This window comes from Carcharodon carcharias, chromosome 3 (genome assembly GCF_017639515.1).
Source record: "Carcharodon carcharias isolate sCarCar2 chromosome 3, sCarCar2.pri, whole genome shotgun sequence".
NCBI classification, from domain to species: Eukaryota; Metazoa; Chordata; class Chondrichthyes; order Lamniformes; family Lamnidae; genus Carcharodon; species Carcharodon carcharias.
The window spans coordinates 58,304,044-58,323,357 of record NC_054469.1 but is presented as its reverse complement, the minus strand read 5'-3'; the positions used below and the strand labels follow the sequence as shown (position 1 = coordinate 58,323,357).

Here is a 19,314-nt window from a genome sequence, read left to right as displayed (position 1 = left end):
GGGCAACATATGTGCACAGATTGCTGAAGGTGGCAGGGTCAGGTTGAGAAAGTGCTTAATAAGACTGGGCTTTATAAATAGAGGCATAGAGTACAAAAGAGAATAAGTTATGGTAAACTGTTATAAAACACTGGTTTGGTTTCAACTGGAGTATTGTAACGTTAGGAAGGATGTGAAGGCATTTGAGAAGGTGCAGAAAAGATTTATGAGAATGGTTCCAGGGACAAGAGACTTTAGTTATGAGGATAGGTTGGCGAAGCTGGGGCTGTTCTCTTTGCAGAAGTTGGAGAGGAGATTTGATAGAGTTGTTCAAAAATACTACAAGTTAGTGGAGGGGTCAAGGACTTGAGGACACTAATTTAAGGTAAAAGGCAAAAGAACTAGAGGTGACATTGGGAAGAAATTTTTTAAATGCAGTGAATGGTTAGGATCTGGAGTGCACTGAGTGTAGTGCAGACTCAATCATGGCTTTCAAAAGGGAATTGGATAATTATCTGAAGAGACAAAATTGGCAGGGCGACAGGGGAGTGGCTGAGTAGCTCTTAGAAAGCCAGCACAGACATGATGGGCCGAATGCTCTCCTGTGCTGTAAGCATTTTATTGGTTTTCCTTTTTCCTCTCTGTTCAATCTATCTTTCTCGCATTATTTGTCTGTCTATATCTGATTTTCATTCCTTAAACGTCATTGGTGAAATCTCAGTGAATAACAGGAGCAACAGCTATCCTTGCCATATCCTTATCAGCTTGCACTTCCAGCAAATTAAGGGTTAAAGATTTTCAGTTGAAGGTTGCAGGAAAAGTCTAACATTCCACTCCAGCAGGATTTGGCCAGATATTACTTGTAACTGGGTCCTTTCTGCAATGAAAATGGAACAACTACAAGAGCTTCTGGTTATATCTTTGATTAATTGCTTTGATCCCCATTATTTAGGGAATTGCTTTTCTTGAATTTAGAGAAAGGTCAGGAGCCAAAATTATTTGCTGTATTAATAAAATGGCGGGGCAGATATTTCGCTCAAAAATAACAAAGTTGTATTCATTAGTATAGGAGAGAAGACAGGCTGATGGAACAAGGAGGGTGTGTAAAGAGTCTAGCAGTATTGCATGTTATGGGTGAAACATACACATGCCACGTGTTCTCTTGGAAGAGACAAAAGGCCAAACCAAGAATTCCTAGGATGATGCTGCGTGCTGTGCCTTCAAGATACCTGATCTAATCCATGCTGATGGCTGAAGGATGAAGAAAATAGGAATGGCCAGAAAGTTCCATTAAAACACAAAAGGAATAAGAATATAAGCAAGAAAGAGCAACTCTACACACATTAAAAATAACAAAATATTACAGAAATTACTTCTGATTTCATTGCTTTTTACAACCAAAGGAACAAAAACTAAGATCCACAGAAACAAAAAATTTATTTCCAGTGTTTCCAGGGGACATTTACAAACCATTTGTCTATATCTGTACACAGGCTAAATACAATGTTGAATCTGAGAAAACAGTTCTCATGCACAGTTAAGACTCTCTTTAGAGATGATTAAAAATGAGCAAGGGACCAGTTTTTCCAGAGACCACTATCTACATGCCTATGTTACAAAGCTTTTATCAAATCTCAAATTTGAAAAAGCTACACATGAAATTATATACACATTTAAGTATCTTTACAGAAACTTTAAAAATTCAAGTCCAATACAAAGACTGTATTAAAAGTCTGACTTAAAAAAATGTTCTTAAGATTCAACTGGAATGCCTATAGTGTGGAAGCTCTATTTGTTCAGTTAATAAAATCTGGAAAATTATTTTAATGATCTTTTTGTTTTGTTTATAGATAAAACTTCATTTGTTCACAGTAGATTTCTAGTCTTTTGAACTAAAAAGACAATATGGCACCCTATCTAAACCAATTTTTTTTTTTGAGATGAGGCACTTGCTTTAGCAACTGAAGTTCAAACAATTAAGTTCCAATAAGTGTTTGATTTGCTCGCCCTTATAAGCTGATGTAAAATATATGCAGCAGTATCCAATTGTAGAGCGTGTAAGATGTATGCAGGAATCACCGATCATGCAGTACGAGTAGTTTATGGAATTTTGCATTGGAAGGTTTCAGCACTTGATGTTCTTTTGTACTGAATTCATAAATTCATTTTATACAAAAGTTTATCATTTTTCTGGCTGTCAGTGTGTGCTGTAAAGAGCTTCCACAGCATCCAGCACAGAAACCAGCCTGTATTATAGGCAGAGCAGCAGAGCATCCACCATTTTAAAATTCAAGTACAGAGAAATATGTACAGGAGAATCAATAAAAAATCAGTATACTGTTTGACGAGCAATTTGTTGTACAATTTTCCGCAGCACTAGACACATAAATAATTGCAGACCTACAAGTACTGATAGAAGCGAGACTTGACTACTTGATTACTGGATATTTTATGGGGATGAGCATCAACAGTTGTACTAAAATTGCTTTTTCCCTTGGTTTGGAGGCTGTCACCATTCACTTGGCCTGCTGAAGGTAGTGGGCTCGGTGATGCTGAAGGGGAAGGTCGGCTGAGTTGGGGCAAACTACCAGAGCTGCTTGCATCTTCTCTAGATGATGCAAGCAACTTTGAATTTGTTCCTTTGTCTAAACTAATGTCCACAGTTCTTGGCTCCGAGGCCTTTTCTGTGTGCAAATCTGATGTGCTAGTGCGTAAGCGCTCTCGTGCAAGCCACTCTGTAATCGAGAGGTCCTGGGATTGGCATTTTGGTTTCAGGCGGTCCACTGCTGATAACTGAGATTCATCTCCCCCACTCTCTGCATTACTTTGAGAATTCTGTTCTTGTGCTCTCCATGCATTCAGAACACTGAGTTCTGAAAAATCCCTATTTCCTCCCATGGTATGTCTCCGCCTAATATTCTTTTTTTTACTGGTCTCTGAAGAGCCCGACTTTTGTATGCCAATTCCAAACATATCATCTGCAGAAGTCTTTAGCCGTAGTTTTAAACGCTCTGTAATTTTTAGTTTCCAAGCAGGTTCTACCCTATCGTGTTCATTTTTTATGAATGAAGCCAGGCTGCTTGTGGATTTCCCTTTCTTCATCACGTCAAACATCTTGTACGCTCTATTTGACTCTTTCTGTTCGTTTGTATCCATTGTTACCTCACTATCACCCTTCAATCGAAGAGACTTTTTCTTGGAAAGTGTATCACATTCAATAAGCTTACGTGAACTGAATGCTTTTCTATCATCGAGCCCCGGTGTTGAACTTCCTTCTGTTCCAGTCTTGTCACTTCCTTCTGAGTTTCTCCTGATATCTTTTGCTGTATCCTTTCTCATTACACGTAGAACCTTGTCAGGTGCACAACTTGCAGCAAAAACAGAAAAGTCACTATCACTATCTGTTTCTACATGATGTCCTTCACTAACAAGTTCACTTCTTTCATCATCAGCCTCATCACCTTTGCTTTCTGTCACTGACTGGACTTCTGCATTCAGTGTGTGGGAGTCCATACCTGTAAGGTATATTGTAGACGAAGTTGTGGAATAGTCTGATGTGATGGAGCTTACATCTGCAGTACCTACATCTATGCTTTTGACTTCTGATTTCTTTGACTTACTTAAATTAGTTTGCTGCTGAGAGACCAAAGATGGATTGCTGATTGTAGTATTTAAGTAAGTCATTTCAATGTGAGAGTTCACATTACTAGCAGAAACCTCAGCAGTAGAAATGGGCATTGTGCTTGTAATTAGCTGTGAAATGAGACAGCTAACATTAGGCGAGTCTGTGCATTTTTGGCAGTATGCTGGAAGGTTCTGCTCTCTGGGGTTTGTATCTTCTAGAGGAGCTTCTTTTCTCACTCCATACTTTTCTATCAATGCCATAGAAAAAGACCGGTTCCTTTCATCTATACTGTCCTTCTTTTGCTGCTCACTATACCAGTTATCTTGTTGTCCCTTCAATTCAGTAAAGTCTACTTCATTTTCAGATTCTCCTTTATTCCCCAGTTTCTTGGCTGCATCAGGATTGGAATGGTTTGATATTTCTTTCCTGGAAAATACACTTTCCAATTCATCATCTGAGCTGCTTTGTTGTAGCTTTATATCCTTTTTCTTTCTTTTACGGCTGGCTGCAGCAAAGATGGATGACACAAGCAGATCCCTGCTGTACTGATCCTTCCCGGATCCCCAAGAACCCTGTTAAATGGGAAAAACATTTGAATTAAAATTTGTTGGGCTAGCTTTTTGTTTGGTCAGACATACTAAACATGCCACTTTACAACTATATTCAAAATAACATTTGTAAGTAAATAATGCCCCTCACAATAAACAGTTTTGGGGAGTACATTAAAAGCACTATAACCATGGTTATGTTTTCAGAATGAATTTATCCAAGTCACACACCTAAAAATACAGAATATGCAGGCGATCATGTGGCAAAATGAAAGTGTGATAACCCACTCAAATAGAATCTAAATTCACTTGCTTTATTTAGCCTTTTGCCCCTGTTTTTGGCATTTGGTAGTGTTGCTGAGATTTTAAAAGGGCAGGCATGAATGCAAACTGGCACCCATTCAGCTATGCAATACTTTCTGGGTGGTTTTAATTTGAATACACCAGCCACAGAAACAGAAGTTGAACAGACATTTATTTTCAGATTGGGGTTGGGAGGAGAGGAGGGGAAAGTGCTCTTTTCGTCTCTTTTGCTTTACTGAAATGGCCATAGAATAAACAGGACAGTTCTATGAACCAGGTGATGCAAATTATGGCTCCAGGGCTCAGCTATAAATAGGATAATAAATAAGATACTGAAGGTACAATCTCACCATGTGATCCCGCCAGTCCAACATGTCATTCTTATACTCTCTAGAATACACCTGCTCAAATAAAGCTACAATGTATAGGAGCAATAATTGATCAAAGCATGACAACTTTTACTTTTCATTTGAAGATAATTTAAAATGGTGGAACTTTAAGGACCCATTTGGTACAACAATTAAAAATTTGAACGTTAGAATACAACGCAATGAAGAACCTAGTCGCAAACAGGATACCGCAATTAGTTCACAGAATCACAGTGCAGAAGAGGCCCTTTGGTCCATCGAGTCTGCACCAGATTCAGAAGCATTAAAAGCGCAATATTGAAATATAATTTTCCCATTAGCCTGGCATAACTTAACAAGGAAATGTGATGGCCCCGTTGTAATTCCAAATCTGGTGCCAAAAGGCAATCCTGCTGAAGCATCATCTCAAATTTACAGTGCCTGGTCATCCAAAATTGTACATTGCTCAAACTCATCCAAATCCTGCATGTGAGCTAAAGGATACCATGCAACTGCATTGTCCCTCACAGATCACCCTATTTATAAATGGCTTTAAAATTTGCAGAGATTCAAAGTATAATATAGTGAAATCTTTATATTCATGCCAGCATGAGACCTATGACATCCCAAGCATGTTACATGAAAATTAACACTGCCTACAAATCATCACTTCTACTATATGCTACGAGTAATACCAAAATTTGTTCTGAACTTTATTTAAGCTTTTTGATCATCATCTGTGATTACCCGAAGACCAAGGGCAAGGAATAATTGGAGCAGTTTATAGGGAATGTAATACAGTATCCACTTAAATCATACACTCTGCCTTTTGATGCTTTGTTGTATTTATAGTTAAAGAGAAAAACATATAGGGGTTTGGAAAGCAGATAAATAAGAGTTACAGTGAAGCTTGAGGTGATGAGAAGTACAAGTGTTGTCACTGGCTGGAGGGTGCAATTGCAAAGTGACAAGTTTACATAGTTTTTATCAGAAATAAGGGCGAAGAAATAATGGGAAAAAATCGACATAAAAATGTAACAAAAATATGCAAAGAGGAAGCAAACTTTTGCAGGAAACTAAGTATGTGCAGATGCAAGATTTTTTGAAGAGATAAAGTGATAAGTGCACAGGCCACAGCAAAGTTTCTTGGACATTTTTTACTCCTTGTGAATACATAAAATATTTTTGTAACCTGCGTACTTAAATATGCAAGGATTCTACACAATCAATAATTTCAGTGAAACTACTAGTTTCCAGTACTTTCTAATGCTTTTGTAAATATATTTTAAAATCATATACGTGATGTGATCATATAATATGGCATTCATTGGTACCTTACCATATAACAGAATGGACACTATACACTGAGTGAAGCCTTACTCCAATTATTTGAGCTTCAAGCCAACGAATATGTAACAATTTAAAGGTACCTTCTTTACCTATATTTCCTTATGCTCCCCAAAAAGACAAAAGTAGAGATCTCCAAAATTATTTCTCTGTCCCTTAAGTGTAGTAATATTCTGAAATCCAAATAATACACTAAGGCATGAGATGAACTTCAAAATACAATTTCTATTTAAAAAGTCTAAATATTCAAAAAAATCTTATCTGGGGGGCGCTTAGTTTTGGTTCTGTAGATCTGTAGGCAATTTTACATGGGTTGTGAAAAATTAAATAGTTTTGTTCCTGTGCTCCTCCATGCAGTACAGGGACATTCATGATTCCAAAAGAATAGAGTCTAACCCTGTAACTATCATGCCCCCAGCAGAAACTCCAGGTCCCTATCAAGAAAATACACCCAGAATATGCTAGATACTATGCCAGATTTACTGAGGTGAAGTTATGCACAAGTTCCATGCAAACTTCTTTGCAAAAGCCCCGGATTCTCCCATGTATCAGCTCAAGGAGCAGCATAATTGATCATAATCAATCATTAACTGGAGCATGGCCAATGAAACTTTAAGGTTACTGAACTAAGCTAATTTAAATTGAATATATGTTCAAGCAATTGCTACAACTGAATAAACAGGCCAGTGGTTTCAACTGCTGGTCATTTGTACTGAGGGCAAATCAACTGATTGAATTTGAAATAATTTAAATGAATTGAAAAGTAATTGTAGGATCAGTTTGAGAAACAGGTCCTAGTGAGGCTTCAATTGATTACTGGTCACTGCAGTCGCAGGTCATTAATGATGGATAAGCATGGTTGTAGGTGCCTGTGTGCCCTAAATTCTAGATGCAATGTGATAAACATCCACAAATGGATGCAATCAGTGGAAGCTTGCCCTTCTGGCTGAGGGCATGGCCAGTTCTGTGGTCAGGGTTTGAGCGTTTTAACTTTTGAACTAACAAAGGATCATGGAACCTCTGTTGTGAGTGGTTATAGGCTGAAAGCACGTATGTTTAAATTTTGCAATCTTTTCCTCTATTGAAGTCAATTCTGCTTGGATTTTGGCAATATCAGAGCAGAAAACATGTAGAAATTCCAGGCAAGTATTAGATAAAATGATACGGAGGGTAAAGAGGAAGGGAGGCAGACCGCACTTCCTAGGCTTGACAGAAGGACAAGTTGTCCAATTACAAAGTAATTTTAAAAATAAAATCGGCTGTAGTACATTCTCTGTACTAGGAATTCATACACCAAGAGAACAATTTAATTAGAAAAGTTTAGTGTGGTAACCACCTTGACATGATAATCAAAAAAACTAATGGAATGTAGTTCTTTAATTTCATGGTGATTGGAATACAAAGCGAGTAAGTAGTGCTGCATGGCATACAGCCTTGGTCAGAACCCATCTGGAGTAATATGTTCAGTTTTGGACATCTCAAAGATATATCGACCTTGGAGGGAGCACAGCACAGACTACCAAAATACCAACAAATTGCAATTAAAAAGCCTCAAACCTAGTAAAATGTCACAAGGCACTGCGCAGGTACATTATTGGACAAAATTTGAGGTTGGAGAGTCTGACTTCGGGGGTGGAGGTTGGTCTGAGGTCCAAAGGGGGTGGTGGGAGTCAGAGTTCCAGGGGTGTCTGAGGCCTGGGGATTCCGAGGTCAGGGATGGGGTGGATTCCGTTGGGGGGGGGGGGGGGGGGGGGTGTAGAATTTGGAAGAGTTTTTAATTCTTTAACTTTTTCTGAGTAACTATTGGTATAACCCTGGCGGAACCATCTGATGCTTGCAATTTAAAGCACAGTGCAATTGTCCAGAGGAAGTCTGCACTTCTGGGCAATTTCCTTGCAAACCTTTAACTGGGAACTTCCCAGAGGGATTCCCCAGCACATCTTTGGGTAACCCCCAAATCCGTCGCTGGGAATCTCGTAAGCTATGGGCCAATGATTCAGCCTCTACTGCTTTCAGGGGAAGAAAATTCCACAGACTAACAAAACCCTAAAGGAAAAAATTCTCATCTCAGTCTTAAAAGGGAGTTTTATACTTAAATTCTGTTCCCTGGTTGTGGTTTCCCCCACAAGAGGAAACATCCTCCCAGTATCTACCGTATCAAGTCCCCTCAGGATTTCATGTTTCCATATCATCTCTTATCCTTCTAAACTCCAATGGTTTTAGGCCCAACCCGTTCAATATTTCTTCGTATGATGAGCACTTCATCCCACGGTTAAGTCAAGTGAATCTTCTTTGAACTGCACAATTATATCCTTTTTCAAATAAGGAAATCAAAATTGTACACAATACTCCAGATGTGGTCTCACCCAAACTCTGTACAGCTGCAGTAAAACTTCCGTACATTTATATTCCGTTCCCCTTGCAATAACATCAACATTCCATTTGTCTTCCTAATCACTTGGTGTACCTGCATACTAACTTTTTGTGATTCATGTACCAGGACACCGAGATCCCTCTGTGTCTCCGAGCTCTGCAATTTTTCTACACTTAAGTAGTATACTCCTTTCATATTCTTCCTGCCCACCTGGACAAATTCGCATTTTCCCACATTATTCACCATCTGCAAAATTTTTGATCACTCATTTAACCTGCTGATATCCCTTTGCAGACACTCTACCTCCTCTTGACAACTTACTTCCCCTACCGAGTTTGGTGTCATCGGCAAATTTAGCGACCAAACATCCAAGTCACTGATATAGATTGTAAATAGTTGAGGTCCCAGCCCTGATCCCTGTGGCATTCCACTAGGTACAGGTGCCAACCCTTGGCGAGTTGAGTTGAGAGAGGTGGTTGGGAGGTAGAGGTGGATGTCACCAGTGGTAATAAATGCTACCTTGCTATCGAAATCCACATCTCATGAAAAAATCAGGGATGAAGGCAGATTTGTAAGGGAGGTGGTTCAGTAATTGCAGCGGGCGAGCTGTTAACATCTTCAGCAAATATGGTGATCAGAAAAGGAAAAAAAAAGACCTGCATTTATATAATGTTTTTCAAAATGGCAAGATTTTAAAAAATTCATTCAAGGGATATAGGCTTTACTGGCTGGGCCGGCATTATTGCCCATCCCTAGTTGACCTCGAGAAGGTGGTGATGAGCTAGCTGCCTTCCAGAACCGCTGCAGTCTGTGTGGTGTAGGTACATCCACAGTTCTAGTAGGAATGGGGTTCCAGGGTTTTGACCCAGCAACAGTGAAGGAACGGCAATGTATTTCTAAGTCAGGATGGTGAGTGGACTTGGAGGGGAACTTCCAGATGGTGGTGTTCCCATCTATCTGCTGCCCTCATCCTTCTAGATGGATGTGGTTGTGGGTTTGGAAGGTGCTGTTGAAGGAGCCTTCGTGAATTCCTGCAGTGCATCTTGTAGATGGTACACACTGCTGCTACTGAGCGTCGGTGATAGAGAGAGTGAATGTTTGTGAATGTGGTGCCAAACAAGCGGGCTGCTTTGTCCTGGATGGTGTCAAACTTCTTAAGTGTTGTGGGAGCTGCACTCATCCAGTCAAGTGGGATGTATTCCATCACACTCCTGACTTGTGCCTTGTAGATGGGGTACAGGCTTTGGGGAGTCTGGAGGTGAGTGACCCGTCGCACGATTCCTAGCCTCTGGCCTGCTCTTGTATATGCTTTTATATGGCTAGTCCAGTTCAGTTTCTGGTTCTGGCAACCCCCAGGATGTTGATAGAGGGGGATTCAGCGATGTTAATGCCATTGAACATCAAGGGCCGATGGTTGGATTCTCTCTTGTTGGAGATGGTCATTGCCTGACACTTGTGTGGCACGAATGTTACTTGCCACTTGTCAGCCCAACCCTGGATATTGTCCAGATCTTGCTGCATTTGGACATGGACTGCTCCAGTATTTGAGGTGTCGCGAATGGTGCTGAACATTGTGCAATCAGCAGCAAACATCCCCACTTCTGACCTTAAGATGGAAGGAAGGTTATTGATGAAGCAGTTGAAGATGGTTGGACCAAGGACATTACCCTGGGGAACTCCTGCAGTGACGTCCTGGAGCTGAGATGACTGACCTCCAACAACCACAACCATCTTCCTTTGTGCTAGGAATGACTCCAACCAGCGGACAGTTTTCCCCCCGATTCCCACTGACTCCAGTTTTGCTTGGGCTCCTTGATGCCACACTAGGTCAAATGCAACCCTGATGTCAAGGGCAGTCACTTTCACCTCATCTCAGAAGTTCAGCTCTTTTGTCCATGTTTGAACCAAGGCTGTAATGAGGTCAAGAGCTGAGTGACCCTGGCAGAACCCAAACTGGGCATCAGTGAACTGGTTATTGCTAAGCAAGTGCCACTTGATAGCACTGTTGATGATCCCTTCCATCGAGAGGAGGCTGATGGGGCAGTAATTGGCCAGGTTGGATTTGTCCTGTTTTTTGTGTACAGACATACCTGGGCAATTTCCCACATAGCTGGGTAGATGCCAGAGTTGGAGCTGTACTGGAACAGCTTGGCTAGGGGCACAGCAAGTTCTGGAACACAATTCTTCAGCACTATTGCCGGAATATTATCAGGGCCAAAGACTTTGCAGTATCCTTCGACCGTTTCTTGATATCACGTGGAGTGAATCGAATTGGCTGAAAACTGGCACCAGTGATGCTGGGGATCTCTGGAGGAGGCCGAGATGGATCATCTATTTGGCACTTCTGGCTGAAGGTTGTTGCGAATGCTTCAGCCTTGTCTTTTGCACTGATGTGCTGGGCTCCTTCATCATTGAGGATGGGGATATTTGTAGAGAGCCTCCTCCTCCAGTGAGCTGTTTAATTGTCCACCACCATTCACGACTGGATGTGGCAGGACTGCAGAGCTTAGATTTGATCCGTTGGTTGTGGGATCACTTAGCTCTGTCAATCGCTTGCTGCTTATGCTGTTTGGCACATAAGCAATCCTGTGTTTTCATCAGGTTGACACCTCATTTTTATGTATGCCTGGTGCTATTCCTGGCATGCTCTCCTGCACTGTTCATTGAACCAGGGTTGATCCCCTGACTTGATAGTCATGGTAGAGTGGGGGATATGCAAGGCCATGAGGTTACAGATTGTGTTCAAGTATAATTCTGCTGCCACTGATGGCCCACAGTGCCTCATGGATGCCCAGTCTTGAGTTGCTAGATCTGTTCAAAATCTATCCCATTTAGCACAGTGGTAGTGCCACACAACACGATGGAGGGAATCCTCAATGTGAAGGCAGGGTTTCATCTCCCCAATGACTGTGCCTTGGTCACTCCTACCGATACTGTCAAGGACAGATGCATCTGTGGCAGGCAGGTTGGTGAGCATGAGGTCAAGTATGTTTTTCCCCCTCACCACTTGCTGCAGACCCAGTCCAGCAGCTATGTCCTTTAGGACTCAGCCAGCTGGGTCAGTCGTGGTGCTCACGAGCCACTCTTGGTGACGGACCTTGAAGTCCCCCACAATGAGTACATTCTACGTCCTTGCCATCCTCAGTGCTTCCTCCAAGTGATGTTCAACATGGAGGATTACTGATTCATCAGCTGAGGGACGGTGGTACATGGTAATCAGCAGGAGGTTTCCTTGCCAATGTTTGACCTGATGCCATGAGACTTCATGGGGTCCAGAATTAATGTTGAGGACTCCCAGGGCAACTCCTTCCCGACTGTATACCACTGTGCAGCCACCTCTGCTGGGTCTGTTCTGCTGCTGGGACAGGACATACCCAGGGATTGTGATGGTGCTGTCTGGGACATTGTAAGGTATGATTCCATGAGGATGACCATGTCAGACTGTTGCTTGACTAATCTGTGAGATAGCTCTCCCAATTTTGGCACTAGGCCCCAGATATTAGTAAGGGGAACTTTGCAGGGTCGACAGGGCTACGACTGCCGTTGTCGTTTCTAGTACCTAGGTCGATGCCAAGTGGAAGTGTGGCTTGCTAGGCCATTTCAGAGGACATTTAAGAGACCCTCATTGCTGTGGGTCTGGAGTCACACGTAGGCCAGACCTGGTAAGGATAACAGATTTCCTTCCCTAAAGGACATTAGTGAACCAGATGGGTTTTTACAACAAACAATCATTAGGGTTTTCATTCCAGATTTTTATTGAATTCAAATTCCACCATCTGTTGTGGCAGGATTGAACCCAGGCATTACCCTGGGTCTCTGGATTACGAGTCCAGCGACAATACCACTACACCATCGCCTCCCCTTAAAGCGCTTGGCTCAAAGTGCTTTACAGCCAATTAAGTACTTTTGAAGTGTAGTCACTATTATAATGTGGGAAACATGACAGCCAATTTCAGCACAGCAAGCTCCCAGAAACATCAATGTGAGAATGACCAGATAATTTGTTTTTAAGTGATGTTGAAGGAAGAATAAATAATTGCCAGAACACCAGGAGGAACTTCCCTGCCCAAGTTTGATATAGTGACATGGAATGTTTAACATCTACCGAGTACAGAGGGGGCCTTGGTTTAACGTCCCATCTAAAAGATGGCATCTCCCACATTGCAGCACTCGCTTTGTACTGCACTGGACCGTTAAGTTGTGCTCAAGTCTCTATTGTGGGGCTTACACCCACAATCTTCCAATTCAGAAGTGGAATGGTTCCCAACTGAGTGACAGCTGTCACAGCAAGGTAACTAGTCAGCATCTGGTTGGAATAGAGTCAAAGGAGTAGTAGTTGGGTCTCACGGACAGGATGAGCTCAGAGGGGGCATGAAAGAAACTAGAGATATACGCCAGGGCCTGAAGAGTTAAATTACAAGGACAGGTTGCATAAACCTTAGCTTGTAGTCCCTTCAGTTTAGACAGCTGAAGAGCGAGATAATCAAGGTGTTGAAATAATAAAATGATTCAATTTGCTCACTACAGAAAAACTATTTCCTCTGGTGGGGGAATCCAGAAGAAGGGAACATATTATTAAAAATCAGCATTTGGCTATTTAGGAGTGGAGTGAAGATATATTTTTTCAAGTGAAGGGTTGTGGAAATCTACAGCTCACTGCCCCAGACAATTGTGTGTGCTGGGTCAATTGAGATTTTCAAGGCTGAGGTTGATAGATTTTTGCCGGGCAAGGTATCAAGGAACAAAACAAAAACAGAATTACCTGGAAAAACTCAGCAGGTCTGGCAGCATCGGCGGAGAAGAAAAGAGTTGACGTTTCGAGTCCTCATGACCCTTCGACAGAACTGTCGAAGGGTCATGAGGACTCGAAACGTCAACTCTTTTCTTCTCCGCCGATGCTGCCAGACCTGCTGAGTTTTTCCAGGTAATTCTGTTTTTGTTTTGGATTTCCAGCATCCGCAGTTTTTTTGTTTTTATCAAGGTATCAAGGAATATGGAACAAAGGTCGGTTCAATCGAGTTGAGATCCAGTTCAGTTATGGTCTAACTGAACGGCAGAACAGACTTGAACAGCTAAAAGGCTAACTTGCGAACATTCAGTTCTCAATCCAGACCATCTTCAAGCATGAAGGAAAATCAGAGGGAATCCTGCTTGAACATTTTCTATCTCTCCAGTTACTGGGACAATAGACTGAAATCAAGATCAGGCATGAGCCAAGCAGGCAAGGGGTGAGGATAAGACCTAAGAATAGGGAAACTAACCCAAATATCAATGGCTCTTAAAAGCAATACTTACTACTCTTGAATTCAATGTCAAAAAGTATTATAACGTAATTTTTTAAGGGCAAGGATGTGAAGTGTAATGGCCACATTTGGATGAAAAATGCACAGATATTTGTGAATGCTCAATGGTCTTATTTATAAAGAGAAAAAACTACTTATCTAACACCTTCCATGATTTCAGGAATATCCCAAAATGCTTTCGTAAATGGAGTTTTTTCTTGAAGCGTAGTCACTGTTGTAATATAGGGAAATGCAGGAACAAACTTATGCACAGCAAGGTCCCACAAACAACTAGATAAGTGAACTGATAATCTGAACTAGTGATGTTGGTTGTGAAATAATTAATGGCCTGGACAATAAAGAACCCTACTGCTCTTCGTTGAATGGTGCCATGGGATCTTCTGTCAAATGCAAAAGATATTTCGAACAAACATTGGTTCTTTAAAACCAATTAATACTACATAATAGCCATGAAATAATTTCATATTTCATTCTTAAAGCTATGAAATGTCATTATATTTTGAAAAATTATGTAGGAGGGCTAAGCTGTGAAGTAAAAATTGTAGCCACACTTTCCAATTAGCAAGTAGGTTTCTATGACATTTTTTAGCAGTTAAAGTTCTCACCTTAGATTTTGCTGAGTCACTAGTGGCTGAATCTATAAGAGACAAGAAAAATAGCATTACATTTATATTACACATAATTACAGTGAATGTGTTTTAAATATGAAGCAAAATTATAATTCATAGAAAATTATATGACTGCAATAGAAAAAAGGGCACAGAGTGGAGAATTATAGCTCACTGAGATGAAAAGCAGCACAGACAGCCACCACCATGAAAGTATGCTGTGAAATTGTGGGTAAAACCAGCTCAATGAGAGGGATGGCAAAGGGACCCTGTTCTCTTTAAAAAAAAGATAAATACTAATTAAACATTGGTACATATTAAAACAATTTATTTTTGTATCCATTTGCAGAACTCATTCTTTCATTTTATTAAAAATGAATTGTGGTTGTTACGTGCATTATTAATACTACGGCATTCCTACCCTCTAAATACTCCATTTTCTGAGTCACATCTATACAAATGCATGTAGTCTAAGGAGTTTACAGCTGTGAAATGTCATTTTTAAAATAGACTTTGCAAGGATTACACTCCATAAGGAACTAAGGCAAGCAATTGTAAATTGAAAGAAAATTGCACAGAACTCAAATACAAAAAAAATCTACCTTTTATTTTAGTTATAATAAAACTATTCCAGACAAATTCAGTTGAGTTATTTATAACTCATAAAGGAGCATTTGGCTTTTAAATTTGACAAGCAAGGCATGATGAAATGTAGAATGAAAGCTGCAAAAAGAGATTTACTATGGGGCAACAACTGAGGCTATAAAATTATGAGAGGGGGCAGAAAGGGGCTAGCAAAATTCCAAATTTGTTTTTTTAGTGTTTTTCAACATTTTAAAAACTATTAGTAAATTAAAACTATTCCTGCAATTCACTTTGCAAGTCTGTGAGACAGACCAAGAGCTAAGCCCCCAGCCACACCCCTTTTGAAACATGGTTTATGCTACATGACTATAAAAACTAATAGACCATACCATGCTATTTCTCCTCAGGGTCTGCTTCAGAAATGATAAGAAACAGCAGAAAGACTTTAAGAAAGTAGTATTGGTCTTTTTAAAATAATCGTAACAGCAAATTTACATCACAGACGATAATTTTCCATTTACAAGAATCGGGGGTTTCTGCAGACTAGGCAGCTACAATGAGGGCAACAGTCCTCCTCCTTCCTACAGTTCCAGCTGTCCATCAGTGACATCACAGAATCCATCAGTGACATCACAGTGTGATAGACTCCTCCAACTTCGCCTGTTTCAAGATCAGTAGTGTAAATGCTGGAAAAAACCCTTTAACACTCAGACAGGAGCTATGTGACAAAGTTCACAAGTTTGGGAAAAGAACATGCTGGGTTAGTTAGTTTGACAGTGGGTAGGATGACAAGCTCACACTAATGAACAGAAACATCTTCCAAACCAGGCCTAGGTTAATGATACTGAAAGTAAGGTCAGAAGATAAAAGGCACAGCATAAATTCAACATTACCACACTCAAGTACAAATTATTGTGCAATTTTAATAACAATTTATAGAATACGGTCACAAAACTTGCACATTTTGGTATATATAAATTATTTAACATTCTTTTGATAATAAAAGCTCAGCTGGGATCACATTACTTGAACCAAACATTTAAGTGCATTTCATTATGCAGTGGATAACTGGCTTTAACGAATCAGTATCCCTTTTCTCATTCTCTTGCTCAAACTACACTGCACATTTCGTAGAATTAAATTAATGCGACATGATTTTAAAGTGCCTCAGATTTACGTGTTTCAGTTTCAATTGTTTCAAATCCAATGAAATTGTCAGTCCAAAGTATGAGTCATTTGATTCAGTTAAGTTGCAATAGGCTGGAGAATGGAAATTAAATGAGTGAGTGCAGATTCAACTTGATAACTTAAATCCAGCCCCAGGACATGACAAAAAAGTGATACTGTCCAACTAACACATTCACACATCACGGTTCCACAAACAAAATCAGACAAAAATACAAAAAACAAGCATCCAGCCATGAAGTCTTAGCTTTGTACTTTTCAGGCTTTAAATGAAAAGCTCATTTTTCAGACAACATTGCAATAATGATCAATAAAGTATGCCACCATTACAAAAGGAAAATTGAGGTTCCTGAAAACATTTCAGTCCTATGGTTAATTATAACTTAAAAATGTGCATAGCACACTATATATATATATATATATATAGAAAATCAATGTTACAGTACTATATAAACCATTTGTCTGTTAAAAACAAACTGCATTCATGGATAACCAAGAAACAATATAGCTCTGAACACTTAATTAAATAATTTGAGGTTATGGTTGTTTCACAAAATGCAGCAATTTTTCCCCCACTACAAGTATTTGCAGCTTTGAATGGGCAAATACAAGCATTTCAATCTTGAACTGTCTAGTTCTGTAGGAAGCTGTTCAGTAACAATGACACTGTCTGTAACCGGACTCTGCAGTGTCTTGTTCAGGCAGTTACCTGAAACATCTCCCGGAGTAGTTCCTGTTCTCCCAATGTTGGTTAGCAAATGATCTATGTTTGGCACTGGCTGTGTATCAACTGTGCTTTCTTCCTGGACTGGTGTCTACATTCACAAGAGTAAGAAGATCAGAAAGTTGTTTTCCTTTTACTGGAAAAAAAACACACCAGTAACCCAAGTCCAATGAACACTAAACTTCTACATGCGTCAGTATGGCAAAATTGTCATTTACTAGCACACCTTCATCAATGAAATGCCTGAGCAAGGGTCTGAAAAAGGTAAGTTGCTTGTCTTTAACAACAGTAGCTAAACCTTGAGTGAATGCTTATTCCACTATAAATAAGTAATGAAATTGACAGCTGGGTGGGGTCATATTTTCATTCTGGGGCATTTATCACCCAAAACCCACATGACCTTTCCTGTGTTCTACAACACAAATTATTTTCATAAAATTCAGTATCTTTGATGAGTTTAGTATTGAATTTTGCAAGCACCCAATTCCCTTTTGACAAACAGGACTCTTTCCCTATGTTAAAATTAAACTTATAGGATGGTAGCAAAATGCATGATTTCTAAAAATCAGAAAGACCTGGCCAATTAGTAGCATCACCTTTTATCTAGTTTTGATAATGATGCAAAAAATAAGTCTGGGAAAATATAAAAATATAATTTATGTTGGATAGTTAAACTCCATTTTAAGGATGACAGCATTTACTTGTAAAAACAGAAGTAAGGTACACATTTTAGATCAAATTTCTTATAAATGGATTATTCAGCCAGTAGATGGCAGCGGGAAATGGGATGGAGCTATACTGGGCTTTGAAATATACTGTACAAGCTGGATCACTAGTTTGCAAGCGCATTCCCTCAGAGCTAGACATTGATAGAGATATTTCAATCCAACTTTGGATATCAAACCAAATATTTGAGGAAATGTGGCATTCAAGACAGCTGATCACTCGGCCAGACATAGAATGCTGTGTTAAATCTATCCATTCCTTGCCAAAGAAAATGCACAAATGCATCTCAAATTCTGATTATATAGAAGCCCCCATTGTATGTCCTTGATTTCCAAAGTTTTTAGTACTGTCGTTTTTGAAAAAGCTAGCACTGAACTCATCAAAATTACAACTTCTCCAGCCCAGATGTGCAACTGCATCAAGTTCAATATTTATTAATTCTTCCTCTTTTTCAGTGTAAGAGATTAGGGTGGTGAAGCTAATTGCCAGGTTTGAACAACTGGTTCTAACAATGGAAGTAATCATGCCTTTTCAGGATACCATTCATAAGACCTATTAACCTGCAAGATTCTTGACAGTTTGCACAGTGACAATGATACACTGAATACTCAGCTTTGCCAACACCAGTAGCCTCTAGGAAGCTAAAAAGGGTTGATGTGCTATTTCTCAAGTGTCTCACCAATGTTTTGCTAGTTTTCTCTTGATTGGAAGGAACAATGTCAGATTTAACATGGCATTTGAGATTATTTATTGGTGCCAAGGTGTTGGGCTGAATACCAGGCACTGACACAGTTGTAACTTTTAAGATGGTGGCTAAAAACATATAATTATAATTATTTACCTTTTCTTCCCCAAGTATTTGTGCCAATGTTTATAATGATATGGGTTTTATTTTAGAACCATGTTTAGTCCTTTCTCTAAACCCAATGTTAGATATGCCATAAGTAGCATCAGAGATGCACTCCTTAAAAAGGTGCTACTGATTTTGCCTCTATGCTAAGAACTGAGGCACTTGAATGACTAAACTTTATTATAACCTTTTAAATATTTTATTATAAATTTTATCTGCTTCAGCTCAGATTTTGTAGCATTTATTGTTTCAATAATATTCATGGATCACAATTATCAGGTTATAAGTTAATTTCTAAAATAAATTAGAGAAATTCACAGGATCCAGAGTAGGAGATCCCCTCCCTCCTCTTCCTCTAAACTGGGAGAGGTTTTCTATACCTCATTCAGAATTTAAATGCAGAATCAGACACAAAAAACTACAGAGAACTCTCCAAAACTTGAAAAGCAAGAATCAAATTCTTCCAAAATAATGACAGTCTGTTAAAAGAGCTTACTTTTCTCTCACAGTGAAGCACCACATTATAATTAATACTGATGGCAGGACAAAGATCAAAACATGGCTTAAAAAGATGCAGCACGGGATTTCATTTGGATTTCAGCTGAGAATGCGTAGAGTACAATAAACACATTTTAGCAGCCTCTTAATCACAATTTATTATTTATTCAATTAAGAATACTAGGAATCTATAATATTCATACAAATAATGTATATATCAAGAATTAATAAAAATTTTCCTCATCCCTTTGCTTTATATAAAATCAGTGCTCTATAGTATGAATTTACATTTAAGCTGAATATCGAAGGCCA

General features: G+C 39.6%; 1 protein-coding gene across 3 annotated transcripts in view; it reads right to left on the bottom strand.

Moving 5' to 3' along the window:
- Positions 1 to 1,397: 1,397 nt before the first annotated feature.
- Positions 1,398 to 19,314, bottom strand: part of LOC121275892 (rho GTPase-activating protein 21-like) — a 271,818-nt gene continuing 253,901 nt past the window's right edge. For all 3 annotated transcript variants that reach the window (XM_041183702.1, XM_041183703.1, XM_041183704.1), the window contains 3 exons: positions 16,914 to 17,019; positions 14,432 to 14,463; positions 1,398 to 4,176 (listed from right to left, as the gene is read on the bottom strand). In XM_041183702.1, the coding sequence (XP_041039636.1) occupies positions 2,380 to 4,176; positions 14,432 to 14,463; positions 16,914 to 17,019 (1,935 nt within the window). In that variant the 3' untranslated portion in view covers positions 1,398 to 2,379. The remainder of the gene's footprint in view (positions 4,177 to 14,431; positions 14,464 to 16,913; positions 17,020 to 19,314) is intronic.